A 25,661-nucleotide genomic window follows, 5' to 3' on the forward strand; every position below is an offset into this window, starting at 1 on the left:
TGTTTGGTTGTTATCATCAGTCATCAACAATTGAGAACAGAGAAATGGATATTGAAACAGTGTAGGTGTGACTTGGTAGGATATGTACAGCAAGTAGTGGACATAGTGCTGGATGTCAATTAAATAAAAAGAAAGAAAAAAGAAATGACCTCAACCACTAAACAATTAGCACACAGTCTTATGAAATACACAAGTGGTCTGAATTAAAAATCATCTTCACGGGATTAAACATATTTGTTTTTTGTCTTTGTAGACTTTGAGGAGTCAAGTGGAACCCTTCAACACTGGACATGTTTCCATGGGGACTGTTTTACTGTGGGACCGTTTGGAGCGACGTCGGCCACCAATGTTTGGTACACCGCAGTGGGATGGAGTTCGGTTGACAAACAGACAGTGACAAACTGCGTATATTCAACCTTTGGTGTATCCGACTGAAAGACAACCGTCTCCTTTGGGAGCGTCAAGCCGACAAGCATGGCGGATAATATGGTAAGGAAAGTAGTTTTTGCGCTGTGCTAACGTCAGCTAGCATGTTAGCCCAAGCAGGAGTGATGAGGCAGCACAATTAGCTGGCGAGCTAATGCTACCTACAAAGTGGGCCTGCTAACTAACTGAATTCAAAGTGATTTGTTTTGCCAAAGACAGCGAGTCACAAACCTGATGAAAAACACTCAGATAATATTTCGTCGTCTCATGGAGTTAGTGAGCGAAAAAGTGACATTTGGTGAATAAAAAGACTTGATGGTGCTAGTTGATTGAAAGTGTTAGGCTGACGTAGAATTCATGTCTTCTCTTATCTTCTCTTTCCGCAGTCAAATTGCTCGTCAAAGTAGTGACATAGTCAACATGAACGTTTTTGCACTGTCATGGTTGCCTTATAGCTAGGGCTACAGCTAACGATTATTTTTCTATCGATTAATCTATAGATTATTTTTTCGATTAATTGGTTAATCTATAGATTATTTTTTCGATTAATCTATAAATTATTTTTCCTTTTACCGATTATTTTTTTAATTTAAAATGAAGAGGAAAAAATAAATGTAGGCCAGTTTTTTCAAAAGGCATGGCTTTTATTTACAAAAAAAAAAGTTTCAAGTTTCAAGTTCATTCACAATACCATATAACAAATACAATAGTAGTAAAATATCATCATTTAAAGATGTTGGTACGTGAAAGGGTCCCCCAAATAAGCTAGAAGAAGCTTTTGACAGGGGGTCCAGAGGATAGAATATACATGGAATGATGGAATGATGGAACATGGTAGCAAGTACGACAACAAAAAACAAAACAAAAAACAACGCTATATGATTAACACAAGATAATAGTACTAAAGCAAGCATACACATACATACATACATTCATTCAACCATGCAAAACCCAACAGTAGTCTACCCTACATGAGGCATTAAATATAGGTGGTTAATAGATAAGTTTTTAGTTTATTTTTGAAGTTGGAGAATGGATACAGCATCTTGAGGTTCTCATTAAGCCGGTTCCAAATCTTTGGTCCCCTGCATACAACACTTCGAGCGGTACAATCCAGTAAACGATGTTTCCCTGATATCAAATCTAAGTTACGAGTGTTGTGGGCATGCTGGGGATGGTAGATAGGAACCAAGCTACAGAGCCTTAAATTCAGCCTGTAAATGACTTGATAGGTTAAACAAGCATTTTGATAAATATTGAACTCTGTCAGTCTTAAGAGATGATAATTATGGAATAGATGTCGAGTGGGTCATTAAACTTGGACCATGACAGGGCCCGTATAATTTTCTTTTGCATAGATTCTAATTTGTGGAGGTAGGTAGGGAAGGTGTTACACCAGATGACATTACAGTAGTTTAGATGTGGTTCAAAGAGAGTTTTATATAGTGTGAGTAGAGCATAAAGAGGAAGATAATGACGAAGGTGAAAGAACAGGCCAACATATTTGGATAATTTGTTTAACAGAAGGCTAATGTGACATTTGAAATTGAGGTATTCGTCAATGATGACCCCCAGGAATTTTGTGGAGTACACTCTCTGTATTTCCTGCCCATTGATGTTGATATGGCAGTGCTCAGTATTTGTCCGGTTTTTATTAGAACGAAATAGAATAAAATTTGTTTTATTTACATTAAGTGAGAGCTTATTGCATTTGAACCAGGAATCTACTTTCACAAGCTCTGAATTGACAGTTACTTGTAGATCGTGTAGGCTCCTGTGTGAGGTAAACAAATTTGTATCGTCAGCAAAAATTATTTTATGAAAAGTTTCGGAGGAGTTTACAAAATCATTTATGTATAGGATAAAAAGGAGAGGCCCCAAGATGGATCCCTGGGGAACCCCATAATTTATGGTCATACAGGGTGAATTGTGATCATTGACGCATACACATTGGTTAATCTATAGATTATTTTTTCGATTAATCTATAAATTATTTTTCCTTTTACCGATTATTTTTTTTATTTAAAATGAAGAGGAAAAAATAAATGTAGGCCAGTTTTTCCAAAAGGCATGGCTTTTATTTACAAAAAAAAAAAGTATGGCCACTCAGTCAACATTGACAACAACATGACAAAGTATTCTGTAACAATGTAAACATTTAAAACTTTTAACATTTAACAAAATTAAAAGTAGCTTATTTGCTTTTTAATGTGCAAATATAAAAGTAAACATCCAGTGCAAATCTTAATATTCTGCAATAGTATAAGCATTTCAAAAGTAAAAGTATTGCTTATTTTGCTTTAAAATGTGCAAAAATAAAGATAAACATCCAATACAAAAAAGTGCAAAACGGAAATATTCTGTAACAACAGTGTAAACATTTCAACAAAAGTAAAAGTATTGCTTATTTGCTAAAATGTGCAAAAATAAGGCTAAACATCCAATACAAAAAAGTGTACAGTGTAAACATTTCAACAAAAGTAAAAGTATTGCTTATTTTGCTTAATAACACAACAATGATAGTATGATTAAAGTGAAAGTTAATTGTTGGTTTGTACATAGTATATGTAACTGTTAATGTTGTAAAAGGTATTTGCACAACTAATTAACGTTAGCGTTTGTGACACGTCTTGTGCCGTGGGGTTCTTTCAGGACCGACAGACTGAACGCCAGACGGCTTTGTCAGGTTTACAATCTTTTAATTTTACACAGTCTTTTCTCTTCCAACTCTTTTCTCTTTCTTTCCTCGCTTTTCGGCTCCTCTTCCTCGCTCGCTCGTCGTCCCCTGTCTCTGGCTCTCCTCCTCTCTCGCTCCACGTCAGCTTCACTTTGGCTCCTTCCAGTCTCTCTTCCCTCTCTCTCTGCTGCTCCCCTTTCTTTCAGCGAGAGGAGATTGGATGCGGCGTCGCTCCCGGCGCGCCCCGCCTCGCCGCTCGCTCGCCGCCGCCGCCTCTCCACAGCGTTAAAGAGGATCGAGCGCGTCTTTGTAAACACTGAACAGGCACGCCAAACGCGCCTCTCAGAGCGAAACGGTGCTTTAGTTTATGAATTTACAACGCAGATACAAATGACACATTCATGTTTTTGTGTAATAATGACAACGTATACGCACGCGGACGATTGACTTGTTGATGGTGATGGCAAGAACGCTGTCGGGTGTTTTCTTTTCAAATGTTCGTTCATAGCCGTTGTGCTGCTATGATAGGCCATTTCCGCTCGACACAGTGTGCATACAACAACATTATTAGGCCGTTTATTGAAATACTCCCACACTTTTGACGACTTTTGGCGTGCTTTTTTCCCCTCGCTCGCATCGTCTGCTTTGCGCTCCGCCATGACAGTAGTGTGACGTAAATATGCGACGCGCCGACGCACAAAAACGGCGTCGATGTATTTACGTAACCGATGACGTCGACTACGTCGACGCGTCGTTTCAGCCTTACTTATAGCAGTGTTTTTCAACCACTAGTGTGCCGTGAGATACAGTCTGGTGTGCCGTGGGAGATTATGTCCATCCATTTCCTACCCCTTGTCCCTTTTGGGGGGTCGCTGGAGCCTATCTCAGCTACAATCGGGCGGAAGGCGGGGTACACCTTGGACAAATCGCCACCTCATCGCAAGGCCAACACAGCTAGACAGACAACATTCACACTCACATTCACACACTAGGGACCATTTAGTGTTGCCAATCAACCTATCCCCAGGTGCATGTCTTTGGAGGTGGGAGGGGCCTATCCCCAGGTGCATGTCTTTGGAGGTGGGAGGAAGCCGGAGTACCCGGAGGGAACCCACGCAGTCACGGGGAGAACATGCAAACTCCACACAGAAAGATCCCGAGCCCGAGATTGAACTCAGGATTATGTCATTTCACCTAATTGGGTTAAAAATATTTTTTGCAAACCAGTAATTATAATCCGCAAATAATGTGTTGTTGTTGAGTGTCGGTGCTGTCTAGAGCTCGGCAGAGTAACCGTGTAATACTCTTCCATGTCAGTAGGTGGCAGCAGGTAGCTAATTGCTTTGTAGATGTCGGGAACATGGTTTGTCGTGATCACAGTATGCAGGTAAAAAGGTGTCTAATGCTTAAACCAAAAATAAACAAAAGGTGAGTGCCCCTAAGAAAAGGCATTGAAGTTTAGGGAAGGCTATGCAGACCGAAACTTAAAACTGAACTGGCTACAAAGTAAACAAAAACAGAATGCTGGACGACAGCAAAGACTTACTGTGGAGCAAGGACGGCGTCCACAATGTACATCCGAACATGACATCAATCAACAATGTCCCCACAAAGAAGGATAAAAACAACTGAAATGTTCTTGATTGCTAAAACAAAGTAGATGCGGGAAATATCGCTCAAAGGAAGACATGAAACTGCTACAGGAAAATACCAAAAAAAAGAGAAAACGCCACCAAAATAGGAGCGCAAGACAAGAACTAAAACACTACACACAGGAAAACAACAAAAAACTCATAATAAGTCATGACAGTACACCGACTTTGCGACAAGAGCTATATTATGCATGCTTGGTTATGCTTTAAAGTCATATCCAACAATTGCAACAACAACTTTTTACTGTCAACTGAGTTTTGTTTTTTTAATGATTTCTGCTAGTGGTGTGCCTCCTGATTTTTTCAACGCAAAAAATGTGCCTTGGCTCAAAAAAGGTTGAAAAACACTGGTCTAGAGCTCGGCAGAGTAACTGTGTAATACTCTTCCATATCAGTAGGTGGCAGCAGGTAGCTAATTGCTTTGTAGATGTCCGGAACATGGTTTGTCATGATCACAGTATGCAGGCAACAGCGGGAGGCAGCGTGCAGGTAAAAAGGTATCTAACGCTTAAATCAAAAATAAACAAAAGGCAAGTGCCGCTAAGAAAAAGCATTGAAGCTTAGGGATGGCTATGCAACATTAAACCAAATCTGAACTTGCTGCAAAGTAAACAAAAACAGAATGCTGGACGACAGCAAAGACTTACAGCGCGTGGAGCAGACGGCGTCCACAAAGTACATCCGTACATGACATGCCAATCAACAATGTCCCCACAAAGAAGGATAGCGTCCGCACAACTTAGTTTTGATTGCCAAAACAAAGCAGGTGCGGGGAATAGCGTTCAAGGAAGACATGCAATTGCAACAGGAAAATACCAACAAAACAAGAAAATAGGAGCGCAAGACAAGAACTAAAACACGACACACAGGAAAACAGCAAAAAAGTCCAAATAAGTCAGGGGGTGTTGTGACAGGACACCTACTTTGAGACAAGAGTTATAGTGAAGCATGGTTGTTATGGTTTGAATTCATATCCAACAATTGCGAAAACAACTTTTTATTGTCAATATCGGCTGCTGAGTTTCATTTTCAATGAAGAAAATGTGCTTGGTTCAGAAAAGTTTGAAAAACACTACCTTAAAGCATACTTGCCAACCTTGAGACCTCAGAATTCTCGTCGTCGCCATGTCTCTTCTTCTGCTTCGTCTTCTGTTCTGATTGCTGCGCTTGACTTCGAGGTGTAACCGTTATTATTGTCCGGCCGGAAACGGCACCCAGTGAAGGATGGTGTAGCAATATTGTTGTCCGGGTGGAAATCGGGAGGAATTCGTGAGAATGGTTGCTCCGGGAGATTTTCGGGAGGGGCATTGAAATTCGGGACTCTCCCGGGAAAATCGGGAGGATTGGCAAGTATGATTCTAACTCGTAAATTAAAGTCCGCTACAAGGGAGTCAATGAGAGGTCTTCTATTCCGCAGCTATATATATATACATATATATATACAGTGGGGCAAAAAAGTATTTAGTCAGCCACCGATTGTGCAAGTTCTCCCACTTAAAATGATGACAGAGGTCTGTAATTTTCATCATAGGTACACTTCAACTGTGAGAGACAGAATGTGAAAAAAAATCCAGGAATTCACATTGTAGGAATTTTAAAGAATTTATTTGTAAATTATGGTGGAAAATAAGTATTTGGTCACTTCAAACAAGGAAGATCTCTGGCTCTCACAGACCTGTAACTTCTTCTTTAAGAAGCTCTTCTGCCCTCCACTCGTTACCTGTATTAATGGCACCTGTTTGAACTTGTTATCTGTATAAAAGACACCTGTCCACAGCCTCAAACAGTCAGACTCCAAACTCCACTATGGCCAAGACCAAAGAGCTGTCAAAGGACACCAGGAAAAGAATTGTAGACCTGCACCAGACTGTGAAGAGTGAATCTACAATAGGCAAGCAGCTTGGTGTGAAAAAATCAACTGTGGGAGCAATTATCAGAAAATGCAAGACATACAAGACCACTGATAATCTCCCTCGATCTGGGGCTCCACACAAGATCTCATCCCGTGGGGTCAAAATGATCATGAGAACAGTGAGCAAAAATCCCAGAACCACACGGGGGGACCTGGTGAATGACCTGCAGAGAGCTGGGACCAAAGAGCTGGGACCAAAGTAACAAAGGTTACCATCAGTAACACACTACGCCGACAGGGAATCAAATCCTGCAGTGCCAGACGTGTCCCCCTGCTTAAGCCAGTGCATGTCCAGGCCCGTCTGAAGTTTGCCAGAGAGCACATGGATGATACAGTAGCGGATTGGGAGAATGTCATGTGGTCAGATGAAACCAAAATAGAACTTTTTGGTATAAACTCAACTCGTCGTGTTTGGAGGAAGAAGAATACTGAGTTGCATCCCAAGAACACCATACCTACTGTGAAGCATGGGGGTGGAAACATCATGCTTTGGGGCTGTTTTTCTGCTAAGGGGACAGGACGACTGATCCGTGTTAAGGAAAGAATGAATGGGGCCATGTATCGAGAGATTTTGAGCCAAAACCTCCTTCCATCAGTGAGAGCTTTGAAGATGAAACGTGGCTGGGTCTTCCAGCATGACAATGATCCCAAACACACCGCCCGGGCAACGAAGGAGTGGCTCTGTAAGAAGCATTTGAAAGTCCTGGAGTGGCCTAGCCAGTCTCCAGACCTCAACCCCATAGAAAATCTGTGGAGGGAGTTGAACGTCCGTGTTGCTCGGCGACAGCCCCAAAACATCACTGCTCTCGAGAAGATCTGCATGGAGGAATGGGCCAAAATACCAGCTACTGTGTGCAAACCTGGTAAAGACCTATAGTAATCTTTTGACCTCTGTTATTGCCAACAAAGGTTATATTACAAAGTATTGAGTTGAATTTTTGTTACTGACCAAATACTTATTTTCCACCATAATCTACAAATAAATTATTTAAAAATCCTACAATGTGAATTCCTGGATTTTTTTTTCACATTCTGTCTCTCACAGTTGAAGTGTACCTATGATGAAAATTACAGACCTTTGTCATCATTTTAAGTGGGAGAACTTGCACAATCGGTGGCTGACTAAATACTTTTTTGCCCCACTGTATATATATATATATATATATATATATATATATATATATATATATATATATATATATATATATATATATATCCGACTCCCAACTTCTCAGGTACATGGAAGGCACCTTCCGCTGCACTGTTTGAGAAGCACTGCCTTAACGTCCGTGACAGGTGTGGTTATTGAACTGCACATATGACCTTCTCATGTTTGTCTTTCAGATCATCAGGGTACAGTCCCCAGATGGGATGAAGAAAATTCCTTCTGCCAAGAAGGAGACTGCTGCTGCCTTTTTAAAGAAGGTAGTATTGATAAATCACACCATGTCCTTCCTAACAATGACCCAGAAGTCTGTGCTTCTGCTCAGAAAGAGCCATTTCCAAATAGATGACTCACTAATCCACGGTGAAGTTTAGCATGTTTCTGCTCACTGTATAACATTCTGTGTGTTACCTCGCTGGTCCTGTGCAGTTGCTTCAAAGCTGCATGGCACAAAACGCATCAAATGGAGGAATATGCCATAATTGCACTTCTTGCTCGGAATACGCTTGTTTGCCCGCCTTGTGCTCGAGGCTGAGTCGACAGCCGCTTAGCAAGACCTCATGTAAAACCTAATAGTCTTTTTTGAAATAATGAGGACCTGTGTGAAGTTGCCCTCCTTAGCATCGCAAATATTCAAATAACACGGCCATTTGATTGTGTTGTTAACATTGTTGTTTTGAAGTAAAATACATTTTCTGACTAGTGATGTCATCCACCTTGTCAAAATCCCCCCAAACTTGTCCCATTCGTTTGTGCTACTTTAATTTGTGTCTATTATAGTTTTTATGTTTTATTATTCCTAACCAGCCCCAAAACAAAAAACTGTAATAGTTAGACAAAAAGATTTTGACAAGGTGAGGGGCCTGGTTATGAATAATAACACCTTCATAACATAAACACATACAATTATAACAGACAAAAAAAATGATAGAGCAAACTAATGGGACATGTTTGGATGACAGCACTAGTCAGAAAACGTATTTTAGAATAACTTCAAAACTGTAACGCAACAAACAAAAATGTTTACAGCAAAAAAGAAGGGCAGTGCTATTTTGATGTCTACAATAATAGGGCCGTGAATCTTTGGGCACCTTAACGATTCCATGTGATTCTTGGGGCGATGATTGGGTTCAGAATTGTTTCTCAATTCAAACCGTTTTTCGCAATGTATTATTTGGTGTAATATTTATAATGAAACAGGTTCCAGGTTAGAAAAGCTACTTCTGGGTGCATGGAGAGAGCCTAAAAACGTCTTATTATTAAGTAATTTGTTTAAGTTATGTACATTTATATGCACATGTACCGTATTTTCCGCACCATAAGGCGCCCTGGGTTATAAGCCGCGCCTTCAATGAACGGCATATTTCAAAACTTTGTCCACCTATAAGCCGCCCCGTGTTGTAAGTCGCATCTAACTGCGCTAAAGGAATGTCAAAAAAACAGTCAGATAGGTCAGTCAAACTTTAATAATATATTAAAAACCAGCGTGATGTGGGCGCGCACGGAGTCGTATATCAACATGGACGGAGCTGCGTGAAAAAAGCCACCCGGCCTCTTCGCGTAAACTTACCTTAACCACTCGCTCATCTTTTCTTCATCCATCCCTTCGAGTTAGCTTTTATGATGACGCCGGCTGGAAAGGTCTCTTTTGGCAAGGTCTTCCTTTTGAATATCACCATGGGTGGAAGTTTCTGGCCATTAGCATGGCAAGCTAGAACCACAGTGAAGGATGACTTCTCATTCCCTGTGGTGCGAATATTCACCGTACGTGCTCCCGTTGTATCCACAGTGCGGTTCACAGGAATATCAGTTGCTGTGAAATAGTAATCCGTGTGCGGATGGAGAGATTGCGTCTTTTCATGAACCGGATCCCTGTCGCTTAGTAGGAGCCATTTTGTGGTCTTTACAGATGTAAACACACAAAGGAAATTAAACGTACGGTAATATCCGCGCGCTTTTTCTTCTTCTACGCGGGCGGGTGGTTGCTTACAGTAGAAGAAGAAGCGCTTCCTGTTCTATGTGGGCGGGTGCTTACCTTGGCGGTTGCTTGCGTAGAAGAAGAAGCGCTTCCTGTTCTACCGGGAAAAAAGATGGCGGCTGTTTACCGAAGTTGCGAGACCGAAACTTTATGAAAATGAATCTTAATATTAATCCATATATAAAGCGCACCGGGTTATAAGGCGCACTGTCAGCTTTTGAGAAAATTTGTGGTTTTTATGTGCGCCTTATAGTGCGGAAAATACGGTAGATGCTGTATCGTGATAGATCCATTAAGAGTTTGAGCAGAAATATGTGGTATAGGAATTAACACATTAACAAAATGATGTGTCATATGAATGTTTTTGAAGGAACACCTTTGTGACAAGAAAAAAACACATGTAATGTAAAAAAAAAAAACATGGTGTTTACTTTTTGATATCCAAATAAAACACAAAGCAGTTTGGCTAATGAAGATAAAGTCTAATAAACAAGCTTTGTTCTTCTCTAGCAACGCCCCCTAGTGGTTCAGTGCAACAGTTTGGCCAACAACAACAAAACAACTGGAGTGACACCTCTCACATCGATTACACAATCTTCACGGCTTCAATTGGATGAAATGACAAAACATTTGAGCTAGTACTGATGTTATTTGAACACTGATACAGTTTGCAGTTAAGTAAAGGAGTGAACATCCCAGTAAACAAAGTAAATGCTCTATAAACAAGCTGTGACAACGTTCATGACACATCACCTGCTGCATGTTTCCTCATATCATTAACTCTCAGTCACAGCAGCTGATGGATTCTGTATTGAGAAAATAAAAGCAACATCAAATAGTTTTCTCCTTCGCTATATACTTTTAGTGTGGGGACAAGTGTATCCAATTTTGTCCACACCTGTCTCCATCTAAACACAGCAGTGCGCTCTTTAAACGCAGCGAGGGAAAATGACGTTAAACCAAGCGCTTGGCTCCGTTTAGTCCGAGGGGAAATCTTGTCCGCCTAAAATGCATTAATAAATGAAGTTTTTTTCTGTAATTAAAAAATGATACGTATTACTAATCATCTGGAATTTTTATCGCAAATTATCATTGTACCATTTACTGTTACATCCCTCGTCCATTAACCAGTAAAAAGTCAACGGCGGTCACGGCATGTTCTTGCCGCCGATGTTGGTCCATTTTTTCAGGGCATTGTGGCATGTGACGAGGGCGGTTGTGGCAGTTATATGATTTGATTTAGAATTGGGATGAAAAAGAATATAGCGATTTGGATGTGACAGGATTTATTGTACACTCTAATAAGGGGGGCCAACTTCACACAGGCTGTAAATGAAGGGGAGACTTCCTACTGACGCCGTGGCCCCGCAGCAGGTGTAGTCCAGGGTGAAAGCAGCCTTCATGTCCTTTCATGGCAGTTAGCAAGTGTTCCTACAAGCTCAACAGAAACATCTCAGTTAAAAAGCGAGACTTTATTTTGGCATGCCTAAGTCAGTCCTCACTCCTGGTCTGTCCACACAGGTGGGAAAAGAGTTTGGATTCAATTCAAGCCGCTTCTCCGTTTACCTGAACCGCGACAAAACGGGAGAGATAATTTCCCAGAACAAAAGCCTGAGCCTGCTGAAGATCAAGTAAGCCAAGTAGAATAGAACTTGTATTGTCCAGCTAGTCTTCATGCTGCTGGTCTTTGCAGGCATGGCGACATGCTCTATATGTTCCCTTCGGGGTCACCGCCCTCCTCCGGGGAGACCATGGACACGGCCTCCACGCACTCGTCTTCGTCGCTGCCGTCCACCTCCTCTTCCACGCCGTCCACCTCCTCTTTCTTGATGCCTCGCCCTCTGGCGGCGTCGCAGGTCCAGGAGGACGAGATTGACCAGTATCTGACCAAACAAGACGGAAAGATCTACAGGAACAAAGATGCTCAGCTGTGAGGAGAGGCGTGCGCCTACGTCACATATGAAGGCGAATGTCACATGACCTCTGAACCTTTCTCGCCACAGGTGTCACCATGGTGCCCTGGGTAAATGCGTGCACTGTGTACCGTTAGAGGTAAGACCCTTCTCCTTGGATTTGAAGATGTTATACACCCCTGATCTACTCAGCTCTAAATAACACGTGTGTGCAAACTATAAAATAGCGTGTACTATTAGTCGGTGTGATCTACTAAGACTGCGTGTTCAATTAAAAGGTGGTGCAATATTTAAATGAGGATTTTGCGTGTACGACATGCTGTCACCACGGAGATACTCATTTACTGCACGTTCATGTTATCGGGCTCCTCCTATCTGTGGCGTTTTGCCATGTTTTCAAACATGCAGCAGACTGGAAGCAGTCCTGCAGCGCATCTACAACAAAACCATCGGGTGATGCTGGTACTATCTGAGAGCGTGTGTGGGAATGTTCCAGATGCAAGAAAATACATACTGAAATAAGGTTTTTTCATATAAATAAAAATAAAAAACATTAAGAAACAATAAAAGAAAGCCAGCAGACACCAAACACATTTTACTTAATCAGCCTATTAAGTCATCCATCAGCTACAAAATTATAAAATAATATTACTGATTAGTGTTTGTAGAAAGTGTTTTATATTGGTGGGTATCGATTATTATTGATATTTTTATAACCTATGAAAAACAAGGAGCAGGAGAAAAATACATGAAATGTAAACATTTCATATTGAAATAAGGTTTTTTCATATAACTAAAAAATTTCAAACAATTATTAAGAAACAAAAGAAACACATTTGATTTACGGTAATCAGCCCCTTAAGTCATCCATCAGCTATATAATTATAAAGTAATATTACTGATTAGGGCTGAATACTTTATTACCATAGAAGTGCTATTGATTATTATTGATATTTTTATAACTTATGGAAAACAAGGAGCAGAAGAAAAACACATGAAATGTAAACAATTTTATTGGAAATGTAACTTCCTGTGATTATAATCTCTCAGCTATCAAGTCAGAAAGGAAATGTAAACACAAGCATGAAAACACTCAATGTCAACAAAATATGAAAATCACATTGAACACTTAACAATAAGGTCTTATATATTATGAATATGTAAGAAATGCTTCATAAAGTGTAGGAAAATAGTGCAAAGTGTGAAAATGTAAACAAGAGAGAACGCTGAGAAGAAGATCAGGCCCCAAGTGTCTGCATGCTCCCCTTGCAGCCTTTTGATGAAGACTACCTGAATCACCTGGACCCGCCAGTCAAGCACATGTCATTCCACGCCTACCTGCGCAAGCTGACTGGAGGAGCGGACAAGTAAGAACCTGACACGAGAGTTGGGTCAGGAAGGCACTCGTGTGCAGCGTACCTGACGCAGGTGTTGAATTTCAGAGGGAAGTTTGCCGCTCTTGAGAACATCAGCTGCAAGATCAAATCGGGCTGTGAGGGCCACCCTCCCTGGCCGGAGGGGATCTGCACCAAGTGCCAGCCCAGCGCCCTCACGCTGAACAGACAGGTACATCCGCGTGCCACCTGTCCAAGCAGTGCACAGCGCTCAGGTGTCCTCTTGTCCCCCAGAAATACAGACACGTGGACAACATCATGTTTGAGAACCACACCACAGCCGACCGCTTTCTGGACTTCTGGAGGAAGACGGGCAGCCAGCGGATGGGCTACCTGTACGGCAGGTACACAGAGCACAAAGACATCCCCCTGGGAATCCGAGCGGAAGTGGCCGCCATCTACGAGCCTCCCCAGGTGACGTGTTCCCCTCCTCCTCACTGAATGCAACTTGTTTGGATTCCACCTGATGGAGTTGTGTGTGGTTCAGAATGCCACCCAGAACAATCTGGAACTGCTGGACGACCCCAAAGCTGCTGCTGTGGACGAGATAGCTGCCAAGCTTGGCCTGCGCAAGGTTTGTGTCTTTCTTGTCGATTTTCATTTGTAACCTGATCGAGTCAACAAACTGATGACCTCCGTCTTTTGTGCAGGTGGGCTGGATCTTCACAGACCTGCTCTCTGAGGACACCAGGATAGGGACTGTGCGCTACACCAGAAACCTGGTACGACCGCCGCCAACTGGAAGACCTCCTTGTTGTTTCACCTCAGTCAGTTGTGTGTTGTTGTGTAGGACTCTCACTACCTGAGTGCAGAGGAGTGCATCACCGCAGGATACTTCCAAAACCAACATTCTAACCCCTGCAAACTCTCTCGAGACGGACATTTTGGCTCCAAGTTTGTGACGGTGGTGGCGACAGGTAAGGCGCTAACCCTGCAGCGATGGCGGGCAGCACGTCACCTGCTGCTTCTGACGCAGGCGGCCCGGACAACCAAGTGCACTTTGAGGGTTACCAGGTGTCCAACCAGTGCATGGCTCTGGTGAGGGACGAGTGTCTCCTGCCCTGCAAAGACGCTCCTGAATTGGGCTACGCTAAAGAGTCCAGTCCCGAGCAGTACGTCCCAGATGTCTTCTTCAAGGTAACGCACGCCACCAGACGCTCTGCTGCCGCTTGTGTGTGACTCACCTTCACCCTCCAAACAGGACAAAGACAAATTTGGAAATGACGTCACGCTCCTGGCGCGGCCTCTTCCCGTGGAGTATCTCATCATAGACGTGAGTTCCTTCTTTGCACACCCTTAAAGACCTTCAGGTTGGACTTCTCCTCTTGTCCTTCACAGATAACAACAACCTTCCCCAAGGACCCCCAGTACACCTTCAGCTCCACACAGCGCTTCCCCATCGAGAACCGAGAGATCCTGGGAGAGACGCAAGTATGGAAATGGAATCTTTAGTTCCTGGAACTTTGGGTGGAAAAGGGCCTTCTCTGATTCTAATCTACCGTATTTTCCGCACCATAAGGCGCCCTGGGTTATAAGCCGCGCCTTCAATGAACGGCATATTTCAAAACTTTGTCCACCTATAAGCCGCCCCGTGTTGTAAACCGCATCTAACTGCGCTAAAGGAATGTCAAAAAAACAGTCAAATAGGTCAGTCAAACTTTAATAATATATTAAAACCAGCGTGATGTGGGCACGCATGGAATCGTATATCAACATGGACGGAGCTGCGTGAAAAAAGCCACCCGGCCTCTTCGCGTAAACTTAAACTTACCTTAACCGCTCGCTCATCTTTTCTTCATCCATCCCTTCGAGTTAGCTTTTATGATGACGCCGGCTGGAAAGGTCTCTTTTGGCAAGGTCTTCCTTTTGAATATCACCATGGGTGGAAGTTTCTGGCCATTAGCATGGCAAGCTAGAACCACAGTGAAGGATGACTTCTCATTCCCTGTGGTGCGAATATTCACCGTACGTGCTCCCGTTGTATCCACAGTGCGGTTCACAGGAATATCAAAAGTCAGTGGAACCTCGTCCATGTTGATAATGTTCTCTGGCCGGATCTTTTTTTCAGCTATCTTGTTTTTACAATATGCACGGAAAGTAGCCAGCTTTTCTTGAAAGTCTTTAGGCAGTTGCTGTGAAATAGTAATCCGTGTGCGGATGGAGAGATTGCGTCTTTTCATGAACCGGATCCCTGTCGCTTAGTAGGAGCCATTTTGTGGTCTTTACAGATGTAAACACACAAAGGAAATGAAACGTACGGTAATATCCGCGCGCTTTTTCTTCTTCTACGCGGGCGGGTGGTTGCTTACAGTAGAAGAAGAAGCGCTTCCTGTTCTATGGGGGCGGGTGCTTACCTTGGCGGTTGCTTGCGTAGAACAAGAAGCACTTCCTCTTCTACGGGGAAAAAAAGATGGCGGCTGTTTACCGTAGTTGCGAGACCGAACTTTATGAAAATTAATCTTAATATTAATCCATATATAAAGCGCACCGGGTTAAAAGCCGCACTGTCAGCTTTTGAGTAAATTTGTGGTTTTTAGGTGCGGCTAATAGTGCGGAAAATACGGTACATTCAACTAGGGTTGTATGATATACCGGTACTAATATAGTACCGCGATACTAATGAATCATATTCGGTACTATACTGCCTCTAAAAAGTACCGGTAGCAGCATGAGGCCGTGTCGTCGTCACGTCAAGACATTGCTGGTTTCACGAGCAGAGGAGCATGTTCAGCAGCGCGCGCACACAGAGTACTTACAAGCAGACACAGTGTGTAGACAGAAAAGGGAGAATGGATGTGCATTTTGGTGTAAAAAGTAAAGATAAAGGTGAAATTATAACACTGAAACACCCTCAGGAAGAGGTGCTTTAAGACATGGCTAGCGAGCTAGCAGCTAACATCCATCTGCAGTGTTTTAGCTACTTCTAAATCACTAATCCTGGCCTCCATGGCAACAAATAAAGTAAGTTTTGGAGGACAAGGAATAGCTAAACATGCTTCACTACACCATAGCTCACCAGCTTCACAATATAAACAAATGCCATGGGTGGATCTACACCTGACATCCACTGTAATGATACCAAGTACAGGATCGTAACTAGTCAATACTACTATGATTACATCGATATTTTTTATCGTCACAAATTTTTTCCCCCTTTTTTTAAAATTCATTTTATGTTTATAAACTCAGGAGTGCACTTCTGTGCATGATGTCACTAAGATGACATATCAAAGCAACACTAAAGGGCACTATTTGTACAGAACTCCACTACAATATTTTAAAACCAATGAAGAGCACTTTTGTGCATGATGTCACACAGGATACTTCAAAAACTGTCAAATAAAAATGAGCTGCATAATAGGAAATCAAATAGTGTATGCCCTTCGCTATGTGGTAGGTTCCTGCAGACGTTATCTCCTTCTGTTGTTGACTATTTTGTGTTGATGTGGAAATGGAAGACGCCAGGCTTCAATTGGGTCAGTGTTGGTTGCTTAGGCATTTTGTGGGTGTGGCACCGGGCGGAGATGTTGACATGCAGCGTTTCAAGCACTCCTTATTCTCTAGCGGGTGACTTTTCAAATGATGCTACAAATTAGCAGTAATGCTACTTTTTGTAGCAACGCTTTTGCTTGGCCCGCATCCAAGTAATTGATTATACTGTATTTATTGCGCTTTTCCCAGTGACTCAAAACATGTGACACTGACAATGAATTACATTGTCACCAAACTGAACGGCTCTTAAAGACCACAGTTTTGCCTTTATTTTTCATTTGTAGCAAGCAAACAGCAACAATCGTTGTACTCACAGTTCTCATTCAACTCCCGCTTACCACTCCCATGCTTCCCTGGCCCCCGCGTCAGCTGCTATTTGACACAGGTCCCCAAATAGCTGTCCAGAATATGCCTGTGGTAAGATTCTTAGATGTTGCACCTCGAGAATCAGCATATAGCATTTGTATCAACAAGGTGAAAATACGTCTGAAAACCATTCAGGGCGTTGCAAAGTGTAAAATACCATCCGCCTTGAACACTTGTATTTTGAAAGTTAACCTGATCATTTATTTTTTGTGTGCGTGACTTCCTGTCCCTCACTAGCAGATTTGAGCAAAAAAAAGTAACTCTACGTATATTTAGGGAAGGGCTGTGGTTGGAAAGTGACACGTTGACTAGAATGCGCCTGGTGGAAATAGTTACTTCTTCAGATGTGTAAGCTGCAAGTGCAAGAAAAATAAACATGGCGGACGCATACAAAGAAATTAGTAAACATTACTGTTGGCAAATCTCAACAGCTCCTTTTGAAATGTTTTTATGTCTTCACTTGGTTTGAAATCGGGATAGGTTGATTGGCAACACTAAATTGGCCCTAGTGTGTGAATGTGAGTGTGAATGTTGTCTGTCTATCTGTGTTGGCCCTGCGACGAGGTGGCGACTTGTCCAGGGTGTACCCCGCCTTCCGCCCGATTGTAGCTGAGATAGGCTCCAGCACCCCCCGCGACCCCAAAAGGGAATAAGCGGTAGAAGATGGATGGATGGATGGTTTGAAATCAGATGTTCTGCACTTTTTGGGAAATTTGCCTATCATTGACAATCCTTGTCTACACGTTTCTTTTTTATGCATTCTAACTCATAAAATATGTCAAGTAGGAGGTGGCTAACAATGAAGCTAATGTGAGTCCAAGAATTGATTTAACGTGGACCCCGACTTAAACAAGTTGAAAAACTTATTCGGGTGTTACCATTTAGTGGTCAATTGTACGGAATATGTACTGTAATGTGCAATCTACTAATAAAAGTTTCAATCAATCAATCAAAAACATTATTCAGCCCATAAAGCCCTCTAAAACATCCAAAAAGCGCCAACAAGACTCCATTTACACGTCGTGACCTGAATGCTAGCCTAGTATTAGTGATATTGTTATTGTAATCGCTAACCCAGACAAACTACTTCTAGCAGCCCTATGTTTACAGAGAACTAACTAGCTTATGCTGCTATATTGACATATTGAGCTGCTGCATGGCCTCTGAGTTGGTGAAAGTTAATTCTAGATGATGAATTATGTCTCTCACCTGGATAGTAGAAGGTTGTGGACATAAACCCACAAGTTGGTCAACTTTGACATCCAACTTAGACCCGGAGAAGGCCAGAATACACAAAAAGATGTTCGTTTGCACCTTTTTTAACCCTTCGTGAGGATGATGATGAATTGTTGATGTAAAGGGGAAGATATAAACATCCCATCAGTCTTTATCCCAGTGATGGTTTTATTATGTTTGTATATCTTGTTTAGCACTAAGCAATACTGCTACATGATGTTTAGTGTTCAGCACACAATTCTAAAACTTGTAGATCATCCTCCTTATATTCAGGCTCAAAAATATAATTTTCTGGATCATCCTTTGTCCCAAAGTAGTCTTTGTTGTCTTTCATCAAGTCTGCCATGATTAGTAGTCTTGTTGTTGTTGAAGGGCAAAGCGAACGTTGTGATGCTTCTGAGAAATGATGCCTAAAATGCATAAAACATGTAAATATTACTAAGTTTGATATAGAAAGTTGATGGATGTCTTACAGTGCTTTGTAGGCGGAATAGCGCGACTCTCCTTACCTCCATTGTTAGCTGACTTTGGCTATTTAGAATGCATCAAAAAGAAACGTGTTCTACCCGCGGCATGAAAAGAGTCTGGTGTTGATCCCTGTGCGTCTGTCCTCAGGACTTCCACAGCTTGTCCACATATCTCTCCCAGTGCACCTCCAGCTCATTCCTGGACATGGTGTCAGACTTCCACCTGCTCCTCTTCCTGGTCACCAACGACATCATGCCTCTGAGAGTGAGTGCCGTGTTCTCCGTGAGCCGAGTTGTGACGACGACCACCCGTCTAACCCCTCATTGTCTTTGCAGGACAGCATCGGACTGCTGCTGGATGCTGTCAAGACCTCCGACGAGGATCTGGCCCAGACGTGGAAGAAGTCGGAGCAGTGGGCCACCGTGGAGCAGCTGTGTGGTGAGCACTCATTCTCCTTGCTCAGACGTGGTCCAGGTCTTACTCATGAGGGTCTCTGCTTTCTCTCCAGGTACAATCGGGGGGCAACCCTCTGGACCTCTGGGTTTTGACTCCATAGGGGACTCCTCCGCCCCTCCCTCCTCCTCCGCCATGTGGTCCTGCCCCCACTGCACCTTCATGAACCAGCCCGGCACCGAGCACTGTGACATGTGCCGGCTGCCCCGCAGCTAAAGCCTCGCCCCTTAACCACCATGACATCACCTTGTCAGACCGCTGTGATGTGGACGCTCTCCTTTACATCATACCTATGATGTAATGTTTGTGTCCCGTCATGACGGGGGGGTGACTGCACATTTGGCCCGTGGCCCCGCCCCCTCTGTTCTCTAATAAAGGATGGCTGTCACTCAGGACAACAGCAAAGACTCACCGCCCGCATCTTTTCAAATCTTTTAGTACAATCATTGGCCCCGCCCCCAAACATACCCTCTACATTCGGTTTGAAATATGTAGCTTCGTTCTCTGACTTTTTCAGAAGAGAGGTGCTTTCGAGAACTGGTGCTCGCCACTTCCTGTCCTGACACGGTCCTCATTTTCCAAATTTTCTTGAAAGCATCGCAAGGAACCACAAAGTGGGTAAAGAAAGCATCTTGTCGGCCGCACCTCCACACCAGCAGAGGGCAGATTTGAGCTAAGAGGCTGACTTCCCTTGACGCGCCTCTGTGGTGTAGCCATGAAGTGATATTTATGAAAGGTGTGCAATTACAATTGACATGCTTGCCGTGAGAACCTCTTTTTAGTTGCGATTATTAGCGTGTGTTTGCTGACTTTTGAGGGAGGGAGTCCGTGCTTGATGTCACACTAACGGGCCACGGCGACCTCCTTTTGTACCGTTTGCTGAGCAAACCTCCTCTGGAGCCCCGCAGGTCCTGGCGTCCCTCCTGTGATGACTCGCCTTTGAAAAAATAAAAAAAAAGCAGGAATTCTACGAGCTCACGTCCGAGTCTGCTTTGTTCCCCCTGGACTTGCGGGTGAGTTCTGACAACATGTGCTCTCATTGCAGCGTCGTCGTGGTCCGCTAACGGACGCCAGATGAGAAGGTTCACATTTATGAGGGCTGAGGGGCCAAACATCAGGAGCACACCTGCTGTCTTTCTCCTCACCTCACGGAAACATTGTTAGTTGTGCATCGCTTCAACCTTTGGTCCACACCAACACCGTGGATCCTAGCTCTCCTCCACAAACACCATCTCCACATCCAGAGAAGCAACAAAGTAACCAAGAGAGCTGACTCCATCCTAGGCTGCCCACCAGCTCTCGGCCAATTTCCAGTCCTCACGGCCGTATATTGGCCAATGGTCTTCAGTATGTTCTGAGAGTCCTCCCATCTGTGCTGCCACAGCTTCTGGGAACACAGGGAGTAACAGTCACAATTAGGGTCACTATTTTCTACTTTTTTCTGAAATGTTCCGTAGTATCAGTAATGACAGCAGTGTTTAGTCCCCGAAATTAGCCGAGTATTGTCGCATTAGGGACAGGATTAGGTCTCTGCTTTTTGCAGATGATGTGGTCCTGATGGCTTCATCTAGCCAGGATCTTCAGCTCTCACTGGATCGGTTCGCAGCTGAGTGTGAAGCGACTGGGATGAGAATCAGCACCTCCAAGTCCGAGTCCATGGTTCTCGCCCGGAAAAGGGTGGAGTGCCATCTCCGGGTTGGGGAGGAGATCTTGCCCCAAGTGGAGGAGTTCAAGTACCTCGGAGTCTTGTTCACGAGTGAGGGAAGAGTGGATGGTGAGATCGACAGGCGGATCGGTGCGGCGTCTTCAGTAATGCGGACGCTGTATCGATCCGTTGTGGTGAAGAAGGAGCTGAGCCGGAAGGCAAAGCTCTCAATTTACCGGTCGATCTACGTTCCCATCCTCACCTATGGTCATGAGCTTTGGGTTATGACCGAAAGGACAAGATCACGGGTACAAGCGGCCGAAATTAGTTTCCTCCGCCGGGTGGCGGGGCTCTCCCTTAGAGATAGGGTGAGAAGCTCTGTCATTCGGGGGGAGCTCAAAGTAAAGCCGCTGCTCCTCCACATCGAGAGGAGCCAGATGAGGTGGTTCGGGCATCTAGTCAGGATGCCACCCGAGCGCCTCCCTAGGGAGTTGTTTAGGGCACGTCCGACCGGTAGGAGGCCACGAGGAAGACCCAGGACACGTTGGGAAGACTATGTCTCCCGGCTGGCCTGGGAACGCCTCGGGGTCCCACAGGAAGAGCTGGACGAAGTGGCTGGGGAGAGGGAAGTCTGGGCTTCCCTGCTTAGGCTGCTGCCCCCGCGACCCGACCTCGGATAAGCGGAAGAAGATGGATGGATTGTCGCATTATGACAATGACAATCTTAACAGCTCGCGCTGGACACTGATCTGACTGCATGGGAGTTTAGCTCGGTAATTTGCACTCACAACTCTTATGCCAGAGGGCAAAGTTTCCAAATCCTGGTAAAGCATGGAGTAAACCAGGTAGGTTAAGTTAGTGTTAGCATGCTTATTTTCTTCAGCTATGTATGCCAACAATAGCATACAAACTTTTTTTTATAGTTGGGAGGAAGTGCATATTAACCTGCTCAGTGGCCTTGTGGTTAGTGTCCGGCCTGAGATGGGTAGGTTGTGAGTTCAAACCCCGGCCGAGTCATACCAAAGACTATAAAAATGGGAGCCATTACCTCAGGCCCGGCCCTAACCAATCTGGCGCCCTAGGCAAGATTTTAGGTGGCGCACCCCCCACATCGGCAGTGAAGTGTATATACTCACAAGAAACCGAATAGCTTTGTCTTTGACCTTTTTTTTACTTAAAGAAAGCAAATTAACAATCAGAATAGTTAACAAGATAAAAAAAATATGAATAAATAAATGAATGCAAAAAATAAAAAATGAATATATGAAATACAATATTTTTTACATACATATTGCTTAATTTACATTAATGATGTGCACTTTAACAACTAGGCTTACAACTATACCTAATATATAAAGGGGTGGAAAAGTGACTATTACCTGCAGGGCAAACATTAGCTAACCAGAAGGCAATAACAATGTAAACAAAAAACACCTGCTTAAAAGATCTAATACAAATGTCCCTGAGGAATGTAAGGTAATTACCTAACGTTACATTATTATTTTCCATAACAATTTAGCCCCCTCCACAATATTAACCCGACGTTAAAACAGAACTAGCTATTTATTGATTAGCAATTGCCGAATCATGTAACATTAGCTTAATGCTAAAAAGCCAGGTTACTATTCTGTAACAGACAAATAATTTCATGTAGGCTAACGTTACCTACCTGCTACCTCTTGTCTTTTTCTCGTTTCTCCTCTTCTTTTCTCTTTTTTCTTCCCTGGGCACCTGACAGTTTTGGCCGTTTTGACATCTTGTGTTGATTTTTTGATGTGGTGACGTCCAAAAAGAGTCATGATACGGGAAGGGAGGGGGCGCACCGTGCGGGGGGGGGGGGGGGGGCGTAATGTTGTAACAAATAATATTTCCATTATATAGGCTTTACTTTGCATTTTAATTAACGTTGGATTATTTTTTGTATTTAGAAAAAATAGTACCAACTTTTTTTTTTTTTTCTCCAACATTTGTGGCACTGGCGTGGCGCCCCCTGATGGACGGCGCCCTTAGCATTTGCCTATACGGCCTATGTCACGGGCCGGCCCTGCATTACCTCCCTGCTCGGCACTCAGCATCAAAGTTTGGAATTGGGGGTTAAATCACCAAAAATGATTCCCGGGCGCATCTACCGCTGCTGCTCACTGCTCCCCTCACCTCCCAGGGGGTGATCAAGGGTGATGGGTCAAATGCAGAGAATAATTTCGCCACCTAGTGTGTGTGTGTGTGAGACAATCATTGGTACTTTAACTCTATATTCTACTTGCTTGTAAGATTATACACCAAAATAAATGTTATTGTGTGACTGCCAGCCTTGGAAGCATTTAAGAGGTGTGTTTTTCTGCTGGGCCTTCATTTATTTCTCTTTAATAGGAGAAAATCATCACAATTCATTGTTTATTTAACTCTCAAACAACCTCACGCCTCCTTCCTGACAACCAAACACGCCCCCTCAGCTGCCACCCAACACTGGCGGTTTCGTTCAGCCAATCAGAGCGCTGAATGGCAACAGTGAGCCAATCAGGCGCCCAAAGAGGCGGGGTCACTTTATGCGTTTTAAAAAGCAGGCATAGTGTTTTTCTCCGTTGCCTCTCGGCGTTTCCCTCAAACTATTTCTTACTAGGTTAGTCTCCAGACATGCTTGGACCTCCACGCTAGTAAAGTAAGTGTCTCTCTTTGATTGACTTCTACCAGCGCTCGCCAGCCGCTAACCAAGCACTTGAGGACGCGTTAGCTGCTGTGTGGCATCTGTGAGGAGTCTTTTTCAAGCTCGGCCTCGCATAAATCATCAAATGTATAAAAAGTAGAAAGTCTGCTGGCAACTAAACATTCTGTCCTCGTCGTGTTTGGACGCAAACATAGCCAGCACATGATGGAACTCGTTATAATGCTCCTTAGCATGAGCGCTGCTAGTTAGCCTAACTTACTTGACGTTACCTTTGTCTGTCCGATGAATTATTAGTACCGCAGTTAACAGTATTTGGTTACATAATATCCACATACTAGTAGGCTGTAACTAGTACTACTAGTTATTTCTTAGCCACTAGTAGTTGGCTATTAGTGTACTTATAGTACTACTAGGTCACTACAAGTACCACTGTTCCACTACTACTAGGCTGTAACTAGTACTACTCTTTTACTAATAGTACTACTAGGCCCCTACCAGTACTACAAGTCCACTAGTAGTTGGCTATTACCAGCACTATTAGTGTACTTTTACTACTACTAAGTGACTACAATACTACTAGTCCACCACTAGTAGGCTATTAATAGTACTACTATAGTTCACTAACAGTACTACTAGTCCACTAGTAGTTGGCTATTACTAGCACTATTAGTGTACTTGTACTACTACTAAGTGACTACAATACTACTAGTCCACCACTAGTAGGCTATTAATAGTACTACTAGTTCACTAACAGTACTACTAGTCCACTAGTAGTTGGCTATTACTAGCACTATTGGTGTTCTTTTACTACTAAGTGACTACAATACTACTAGTCCACCACTAGTAGGCTATTAATAGTACTACTAGTTCACTAACAGTACTACTAGTCCACTAGTGGTTGGCTATTACTAGCACTATTAGTGTACTTTTACTACTACTAAGTGACTACAATACTACTAGTCCACCACTAGTAGGCTATTAATAGTACTACTAGTTCACTAACAGTACTACTAGTCCACTAGTGGTTGGCTATTACTAGCACTATTAGTGTACTTTTACTACTACTAAGTGACTACAATACTACTAGTCCACCACTAGTAGGCTATTAATAGTACTACTAGTTCACTAACAGTACTACTAGTCCACTAGTGGTTGGCTATTACTAGCACTATTAGTGTACTTTCACTACTACTAAGTGACTACAATACTACTAGTCCACCACTAGTAGGCTATTAATAGTACTACTAGTTCACTAACAGTACTACTAGTCCACTAGTGGTTGGCTATTACTAGCACTATTAGTGTACTTGTAGTACTACTAGGTCACTACAAGTACCACTATTCCACTACTACTAGGCTGTAACTAGTGCTACTCTTTTACTAATAGTACTACTAGGCCCCTACCCTTGCTCCTGATGGGCCTGGTTAGCTGGTTAGTGTGTGAATGTGGAAATAGTGTCAAAGAGCTTTGAGTTCCTTAAAAAGGTAGAAAAGCGCTATACAAGTACAAACCATTTACCTACCAGTACTACAAGTCCACTAGTAGTTGGTTATTACTAGCACGATTAGTGTACTTATAGTACTACTAGGTCACTACAAGTACTACTAGTCCAGTCTTGAGGTCTGAGGTGTAAAAAGGTAAATGTACATCTCCAGGAGCTCGCTAAGCAAGTTTATTGTGTAGCATGATGCTAGTTAAGGTAAGATAAGATAATCAATGTGATGAATGTGAAGTGCTGCTAATCTGAAGCATGCTTTTGTTTTGGTAACCACGGAGACAGGAAGTGTGTGCAGCCTCCCAATGTTTGTGGTTGTGTTTTCTGTCGTGTGTGTGAAGGATGCACGCCACACGAAGCCCCTCCTCCATCTCGGCCACGCCCCCCGCAGGCGCCTTGGACCTCAGCTTGTCCGGCTCCCGACTCGCCATCAGCAGAAGACCCGGCAGCGCCTCGCCCGGGAAGTACTTGGCCCGCTCCGTGTCCGTGTCTGTGGCCAGCGAGGGCCGAGGGAAGGCCAACACTCAGGTGAGCATCACCTGTGTCACAATAATATCATGAGAATATTTGACATATATCCATAATCCATCCATTTCTACCGCTTATTCCCTTCGGGGTCGCGGGGGGGGGTTCTGGAGCCTATCTCAGCTACAATCGGGTGGAAGGTGGGGTACACCCTGGACAAGTCGCCACCTCATCGCAGGGCCAACACAGATAGACAGA

At 43.4% G+C, this 25,661-nt stretch overlaps 2 protein-coding genes across 3 annotated transcripts in view; both read left to right on the forward strand.

The window, feature by feature from the left end:
• The first annotated feature begins 313 nt into the window (after positions 1–313).
• nploc4 (NPL4 homolog, ubiquitin recognition factor) lies at positions 314–20,102 on the forward strand. Its single transcript, XM_061926861.1, has 17 exons — positions 314–489; positions 8,012–8,092; positions 11,332–11,441; positions 11,504–11,740; positions 11,814–11,862; positions 12,996–13,090; positions 13,166–13,289; positions 13,352–13,531; positions 13,605–13,691; positions 13,768–13,839; positions 13,908–14,034; positions 14,094–14,254; positions 14,319–14,390; positions 14,456–14,548; positions 18,827–18,943; positions 19,015–19,117; positions 19,188–20,102. Exons 1-17 carry the CDS (start codon positions 475–477, stop codon positions 19,346–19,348), a joined length of 1,884 nt encoding a protein of 627 aa, XP_061782845.1. The 5' UTR covers positions 314–474; the 3' UTR covers positions 19,349–20,102.
• Positions 20,103–23,317: 3,215 nt separating this feature from the next.
• cep131 (centrosomal protein 131) overlaps positions 23,318–25,661 on the forward strand; it is a 42,113-nt gene continuing 39,769 nt past the window's right edge. For both annotated transcript variants that reach the window (XM_061926808.1, XM_061926809.1), the window contains exons 1-2: positions 23,318–23,436; positions 25,280–25,466. In XM_061926808.1, the coding sequence (XP_061782792.1) occupies positions 25,281–25,466 (186 nt within the window). In that variant the 5' untranslated portion in view covers positions 23,318–23,436; position 25,280. The remainder of the gene's footprint in view (positions 23,437–25,279; positions 25,467–25,661) is intronic.

This window comes from Nerophis lumbriciformis, linkage group LG32, assembly GCF_033978685.3.
Source record: "Nerophis lumbriciformis linkage group LG32, RoL_Nlum_v2.1, whole genome shotgun sequence".
In the NCBI taxonomy this organism is placed as follows: domain Eukaryota; kingdom Metazoa; phylum Chordata; class Actinopteri; order Syngnathiformes; family Syngnathidae; genus Nerophis; species Nerophis lumbriciformis.

Bases quoted from the DNA above. Each gene is read 5' to 3' on its own strand.
- nploc4 (XM_061926861.1), top strand. The intron at 11,442-11,503 runs GTAAGCCAAGTA...TGGTCTTTGCAG, and splicing joins CTGAGCCTGCTGAAGATCAA to GCATGGCGACATGCTCTATA. The intron at 19,118-19,187 runs GTGAGCACTCAT...CTTTCTCTCCAG, and splicing joins CACCGTGGAGCAGCTGTGTG to GTACAATCGGGGGGCAACCC.